We start from the raw sequence: 7,641 nt of genomic DNA on the forward strand, positions 1-7,641 counted from the left end.
GGTTTTAACTCTCGCTTTATTACTTGGAAAAGGGTTATAAAACCAAGGATTTCCCCAACTATTTCATAAATGTATATTAAGGGCCAAAGTCAACAGTAAAAATGTGTGGGTTCTCCCAGCTCAGGGCCTCAGCGGCTGGCCAGCTGTAGGTGTCCCTTTGTGCCAGCAGCAGAAAGGGACATGGAGAGGCCTCAGACATGGAGGGCTCTGCCCTGTGCTGACAGGAGTGGGAAGAGAGCAGTTTCTGTCCTTCTGGAAGCACATGCTCTTGCTGTGGGCTTCATGCCTGTGATCCCATTATTTGAAATTTCCACAAAAACTGTCAACATAAGAGGAGGAAAAGTGTACATCAGAAAAATACTGGAGAAGAAGAAGACAAAAATGAGAGCGTCACATTACCAGCTTGCCCACTGATAAAGTTCATGGAAGACTAGATAAAATAAAAACCACTTGGGAATGCGTTTATTCTGGGAGGAGTGAGGAGGAGCGCAGGTGTCTGGAGGGTGGTGTGTGGGCGACTACTTCCTCCAGACCAGTGCAGACATGTGTCCTGCCGACCACGGCACAGTTCTCCCCAAGGATCAGGGACCAGTCTGTGCACAAAGGATGGGCCACTTGCCCCAGAGCCCAGAAATACCTACTGCGTCATCTTGTTTGTGTCATTTAGAGTGTCAGTACTAACGATATGGGGCATGACTGACATTTTCAATAGCCATCAGAGATTCATTTGCCCTGAGGAAGACCATGGTATTAATCTTGCATGCTTTTGGAACTGTCTGCTTTTGGACCTGTTTTAAAAAATGTCTGGTTTGGGGTTTTGGTTTCTGTTTTTTGAATTTCCCCCTTTCTGCAGTTCTTGGTTTCTCTCTCACTGAGTACAGAGGATTTTAATTGTTGCTATCTATGTCTGTTTCTCAGCGCGAAAGAGCCATGCCTCAGGGCCCTTGTGGTGCTTCGGGGTTGATGGCTTTTGTGTCTGAGCAAAGTCGCCATGCTGGATCACAGTAATAAATTTCTCCTTTTTTCCCCCTGTAGCATTGAAAACCGAAAAGAGAAGAAAGCTGACTCAGGGAAAGGTGTTGACAGGGAGACTTGTCTATGACTTGATCTTCAATTTATTTTTTACAAATATATGAGAAGAGTGCCACAATTATTAATAAAACTGCTTTGATCATGCATTGTAAATTCTGTCTCTCATCCCAAATCCACCTTCACACTGTAAGTAGTGCAATCCTTGTTTCATTTCTGTGTTTAAACTTCTGAGCAGTGAGAAACCCTCGTGAGCATATACAATAGCTAATGCAAGAACCTGTGTGTTCCTTGCTCTATGTTAGGCCTTTGTAAGCACTGGATTCTAATTGTCAGTTTTATGAGAGCAATAGCTTTCTTAAAGAGATAAGTCGCTATTTACCTAGTTTGTATTTTCCTATTGTAGTGACCTGAAGATACCTGGTAATTTCACTGAGAAGAATTTTGAAAGGTAGTCTTACTTCTTATTTTTTATAGCTTAGCATTAGTGACTTATTTCAAAAGTCCCAAATCAAAAAGTTAGTTGGGAAGCATTTCTTTTTAAATAATTGTATTTATGCATTTCCTTGATTTAATATGATACGTTTAATACGTAAGAATTTATATGTAACTAAAACTTAAACTACTTTGAAAAAATATGTATAGCAACCTGTCTACAACTCATTTAAAAGAATCAGACACTAATGCAAAGAGTCAAGTAGTATTTGCTTAAAATTCAAGTTGTGATTACATGATCAAATACTAGGCTTGTACAAAATACTTTAGAAAAACTTTGTAAGTTTTGTGAGATTTAAAAAAAACACCCTTTATCAGAAATATGCTGTTAAATTTCTTTCCCATTGACAACAAATATTTTCCAAATAAATCTATTATACATGTACTCATTGAATACTACATGGTGAGTCATTGTATATGAAATTCCACTCCTGTAGTTATTCTGCTGCTAAAGGTCATGTGCTGCTAATGCTGCTTCTGAATCATGTTCTAATGTTAGACTGACAGGTCTCCATTTGTAACTTTGTTTTTTCTGCAAAGCTCTTTTCCACTTTTTAATTAAATGCATGTTGTAGAAAAATAATATTTTAAATGAAATTTTCAGATTCTCTTTGAGAAGCTTCTGTAGATATTTCAGTTCATATGAAATAATCCATCTTTACCAAGCTTATACAAGAAGAAGAAAAGTTAAGAATTTTTGAACATTACTAAAAATACAGTATTTCTTTTTATTTTAGATGAATGTGAAGTTAATAAAGATGAAATCTCATAGTGTTATTGTTTCCTAAGAATGACCAGTGGTCATCCATCTTGTAGCCTTCAGTGTCCAACTTTATAATAATGCAGAGCCCTGTCGCTTTCCCAAACTATTAATTACATATTCCGTGTATAAGTGTACATGAAAAGTGAAAAAAAAAATCCTCCTGTGATTAAGCTTATAAGGGAAATAAAAGAACAACAGAGCCTTTATTAGATTCAACATTTTGATACCTTCTGAAAAATTTCCCTCACAATCTTTTAAGGAGCCAGTTCTTTATGGAACATAAGCCTAAAAAATATAGGGAGACTATGCAGTTAATAAAGTCTGTGTTTATAAATGCCAAGGAAAAAAATACAGAAACTTTCCATTCCACATGTGTTGCCTTTGTATATTTTATAATACGAATACTGCATCGTAAACATTCCCATTGTTTTATGATTAAGACTAGCAGTCCCATAAGCAGCCTCCCAGTGTTTTACTATATTAATAACTGTTCTGTTAAAAATGATCATAGTGAATTAAAATATTCACATGATCACCTATTTGAATAAGCAATCATATCCAATGAAATTCTGTATTTCTGAGTATTTTTATAGTCATTTTGTTCTTGTGTAAATTTTAATGATATCCCTATGTTAATCCTAATATTTTGAAATCATATAAAATATAAGAAAAATGTAGTGTTATATATTTCCTCCTAATTTCAAATCCTGGTCAAAACTAGTGAATATCTTGAATGTAATTTATTGCAAAGTTTAACTAATGTGTAAATGTGACTAGGATATTGTGTTTTTCACAACTAAGAAATGTTATGTGGAAATAAATATTTATCCTAACTAATTTCTTTGAACATTTTAAATTGTGATTGAAGTGTCTTGTCTTTTTTTCCTAGTTTTAACCAGTAAATCAATGGAAAACATTTCGGTTGTTTAAACATAATATTTAAATTTAGACACCTCTGATGTAAAGAAAACTTGGTGATACAGACAATTCAAGAGTATTCACACAATTTGAACTTTATGAACAGGATACTTTGAGAGCTTTATTAGAATGTATCTCTTCATTTTCCAGAGAGCAGTGACTTGGGTGCAAATAGCATTACTCCTATGACCAGTAAAAGCTTCCAAGGTCATTAATAGGATTTACCATAACTGGAACTCCTTAGACTTCTGTTTTTACCCCCGTGGGGAAAGCATTTCCTAAAATTTGTCTCCTCTCTGCTTGTTGCAATAGGTTAGATGGGACCATTATTCTTTTGTAGCCATCTGGCAGTCTGTCGGGGAGATAATTGCATTCAAAACTCTACATATGGATTAATATTTTTCTCTTGACTCGTGAGTTTACTTTGTAATTGCTACCATTTAACAGCCTTTAATACTGGGAAGTTTTTCCCTAAATATAATCTGAATATCTCCTTGGTATAGTTTAAATCTATAGCTAGAAACTCTCCACTTACAATTCATAAGCAACTTGTGTTATTTCAACATGATCCCTAGATCTTACAGAATTTTTCTTGGCTCTTAAAAGTGTGGCTTATTTTTTTCTTATCTGCAGTAATCTACTTCTCTTTCTTTCTTTCTTTCTTTCTTTCTTTCTTTCTTTCTTTCTTTCTTTCTGTCTTTCTTTCTGTCTTTCTTTCTGTCTTTCTTTCCATCTTTCTTTCCTTCTTTCTTTCTTTCTTTTATTATTTTTATTTTATTTTGTTGGGGAACAGTGTATTTCTCCAGGGCCCATCAGCTCCAAGTCGTTGTCCTTCAATCTAGTTGTGAGGGCACAGCGCAGCTTCAAGTCCAGTGGCCACTTTCAATCTTTAGTTGCAGGGGGCACAGCCCACCATCCCATGCGGTAAGTGAACCAGCAACTTTGTTGTTGAGAGCTCACACTCTAACCAACTGAGCCATCTGGCTGCCCCCTCTACTTCTCTTTCTATTTAACTCTGGCCTGTTTGCTCCTGGGCACTTGATTATTTTACTATCATTGCAAGATTGCTCTCCAAATTCTCCAATATATCTATCTTATGTATTCATGCAATGGAATGAAATGAGATTACAACCATTTGACAATTTTTGAGCGTAATTGGATAATATGATGATTCTCTAAATATCTACTCTGAAAGGCTACTTGTAATCAGTTCCCTTGAAGAAGCTCTATATTCAGGATTATTACTTTATTTTAGAGATGTCTTTGCATATTTTCCTTAGAAAGTTCCAGCTAACTGATACAACTGTCACTCCAATTCAGTTTCCATTGGTGCATTGGCCACTATCCTTTGTGCTGGAGCTTTGAAAATGGGACAGTGATCCTCATTTCTAAGAGCAGGGTAGGTACATAGCTATAACATAATGTGATACGTTCTAAGTTGGTGGTATAATTAAAGCAGTGAATAATTTAAGGATGGAACTTTGAGTAGGGCACAGTTTGAGGAAAATGTTATATAAGAAGTAGCATATCAATTAGGATGGAAATGGGGAAGAAACCTACTCCAAGAACTGCAAAGATTCTCAGACACATGTCAGTATTGAACTACAAATGAAATAAAAAATTAAAGTATATGTTGTAACTGGGGCCTGACATATTTGACATATGACATATTTGGAAGCCAGCACACAGCCCAAAATGGTAGTGTTAGGAGGGTAGTGAAGACCTGTAAGAAAAGGTAGAAACATAAGTTGAAAGCATTATAAATGATGTTTGAACTTTATCCATTAAGAGTTTTGAATAATGGAGAGGCATGAATGTTTGGAAAGATAATCTGGCAGCACAGTAGAAAATATTGTGGGAAAAATCACTTCCTTAGGGATCCGGCTCCTAGCATGACTCTCAGAGGCTCAAACTAAAATCTCTGCAAGTGGTCTATAAACTTCCATTAGGCTTGAAACTAAACAGGCCAAATGTATTCCTTGCATACTTAATAAATTACTCCAGACACAATAGCTGTATTATAAATCCTTTTATGTAGAGCATGCCTTTATATAATATATTTTGGGTTATATTTGAAAAGCATGTTCTGAAAACATGGTATCAACAATAATCCTGAAACTATTGAACAAATCTAAGGTACTACAAAATTCAGCCAACAGCTGGCTCATCTGAGTCCAGAAATAACCCCCCCCCCACCGCCCATCCTTTCACCCTGTTTGTTACATCCATTTTTACCATAGACTTAGCTTTGTACCTAGGTACTCTTGCCGTCTGGTGTGGGTGTAATCATAGGTTTTTGCCATGTGATTTATTTCTTCCATTTGTTTATAAGTTCCTTAAAGGTAGCAATAGTGTTTTACCCTCCCTTTGTAACTCTCCAGAGGCTAGTTCTGTGTTCTGCTTTTTATCCACCCAGCAAAGGCTGTGGACAAAATTATAAGTAAAATATATCAGAAGATGCTGCTGCTCAGTTTATTAAGAATGACTAAAGATCCAAAAAGGATTCTCACTGACATGTCAGTACTGGAACAAAAATAAATACTTATTCTTGAAGGTGTGCCCAGCACCTGGGGACACAGAAGCCTCAGGTGAGAACCTGCGCAATCAATGGAGACATCACACTAGGAGAAGGAACTAAATAGTTGTGAACAGGAGTAGAGAAAATGGGAAAGGAAGATGCCAGTCTTAGATACCAGACCATATATATATATGTATGTATATGTATATATATATGTGTGTGTATATATACATATATACACACACATATATATACATTTACATATATATATAATTTATTTATTTATTTATTTGTATCTTCTTCACAGCAATGCAAAATTCTGTGAAGTAGGTATTTCTGTACTTCTTTCAAATTAACAAAATGTGTTCAAAGAGGCTAAGTAGTGGTCAGTGGCAGGCCAGTCTGCGCATCTTAAATGGTATCCTTAGTTCCTGTGTGTTTCAAACTTGTCCTCAGGGTTTTTCTCTAATTTATTTGTCAATTTCTTTAACTTCCTTTTCCAATAAGCTAATTTAAAACTCTTACTGGAGAGTAAAACTTCTATGAAGGTCAAATGAAATCCACTGTAACTTTCTCACTGTGAGTGGCGGCACCCATTCTAACCAAGATCCGTGTAACTCCCTCAGTTGCAGTACCGGGCGTCTCCAGCAGGAGGCGAGGTGCGGCTGCCTTCCTCATTTAGCAGGGCACACACTCATTCCAGCTCACGCAACCCGAATCAGGTATATTTCCTCTCAGTATGTAACATTTTTTTTTTGTCACTCTTATTTCTGTGATTAACATTGGAAACCAAACCTACCCAATGAAATACTTTTTGTTTTGCCTACGAGTCACAAATATCATGACATTGGAAAGGAGAAAGTTAATGGAATAGTTAGGGTTTTGGTTGTTTGATGGGTCAGACTTCTCACTATACATGTGTTTTAAATATCTGACAAATTTGGGGGTGATTGTTCGGATGAAAGATTATGTAGAATAAGACCTTTGATTGCGTTTGTTAAAGGTTAAAGTCTGTAACCCCAGAGAAGATACGCTTCCCAGTTTAACAGTAAGGAAATTATCTTTTTATTAATTCGAATTCTTGAGTTTAAATATTATCACAGAAAGGTGACATGAATAAAAATGATAACTTTCTACTGAACATCACTTTGGTCTTGTTCATCCCATACTCTGAGTTTTCCTGTGGGTAGTGATAGTATGCTTTATTCCCACGTTCATCTCTCATTCTCAGCCATCTGTATGTATCCCTCAGAAATCCTGAATATACATTCCAGGTCATCCTGTCAGACACTGCTAAGAGAACTTTCACAAAGTTGGCAGAACAAAATTATCTTACTTTATGAAAAAAGCCATTCTTGTGTTTGTGTTTGTTTTTCATTTAGAGCTTATTAAATCTTAAATATTGTACAAATCTAGTAGTTTTATAAATTGGAATTCTCACGTCAACTTAGAGTAAAAGCAACAAATGACAAGTGGTGGAACTGGTAGCCTCAATGACCACCTGTGAATAAGAAAGACAACTCTTAGAATGCCATACAGCCTGATGTGATCATTGATCTTTATAGTGGTGGCCTTGATTGATCAAGGATGCACTGAATTATGTTCTATGCCTGCTATTTAAGAAAGCATGGAGGTATATCACCATTTTTAGCAAGGTTTCCAACAACAACCACCAAATGTTCAAAAAATATTTTTGAAGTGATTTTCTAAAAATCTTGACCAAACTCAAAAAACAAGCTCTGTATCCATGCAAGAGATGTGACCATTTCTCCCTTCCTTTGGTGTATGCGCTCCTGGAAGCTGGTGCACTTAGCAGGTTGTTTACAAAAGGAATCTTAGCATCCACGTGCCTACTGAGGCTGCAGCTGTCAATGGCAACAAGTCTGAGCATCTCAGTGGAGTCATTAGTTCCTGTGTG

The 7,641-nt window shown here is 36.2% G+C and overlaps 1 protein-coding gene across 9 annotated transcripts in view; it reads left to right on the top strand.

The window, feature by feature from the left end:
• Nucleotides 1-3,143, top strand: part of SLC4A10 (solute carrier family 4 member 10) — a 255,985-nt gene extending 252,842 nt beyond the window's left edge. For all 9 annotated transcript variants that reach the window (XM_019727287.2, XM_019727291.2, XM_074337123.1 and 6 more), the window contains one exon: nt 1,036-3,143. Coding sequence is in view for 5 of the 9 variants with exons in the window: in XM_074337123.1 (XP_074193224.1) it covers nt 1,036-1,102 (67 nt within the window). In the remaining 4 variants the exon portion in view is untranslated. The remainder of the gene's footprint in view (nt 1-1,035) is intronic.
• The last annotated feature ends 4,498 nt before the right edge of the window (nt 3,144-7,641 follow it).

This window comes from Rhinolophus sinicus, linkage group LG01 (genome assembly GCF_036562045.2).
Source record: "Rhinolophus sinicus isolate RSC01 linkage group LG01, ASM3656204v1, whole genome shotgun sequence".
Lineage (NCBI taxonomy): Eukaryota > Metazoa > Chordata > Mammalia > Chiroptera > Rhinolophidae > Rhinolophus > Rhinolophus sinicus.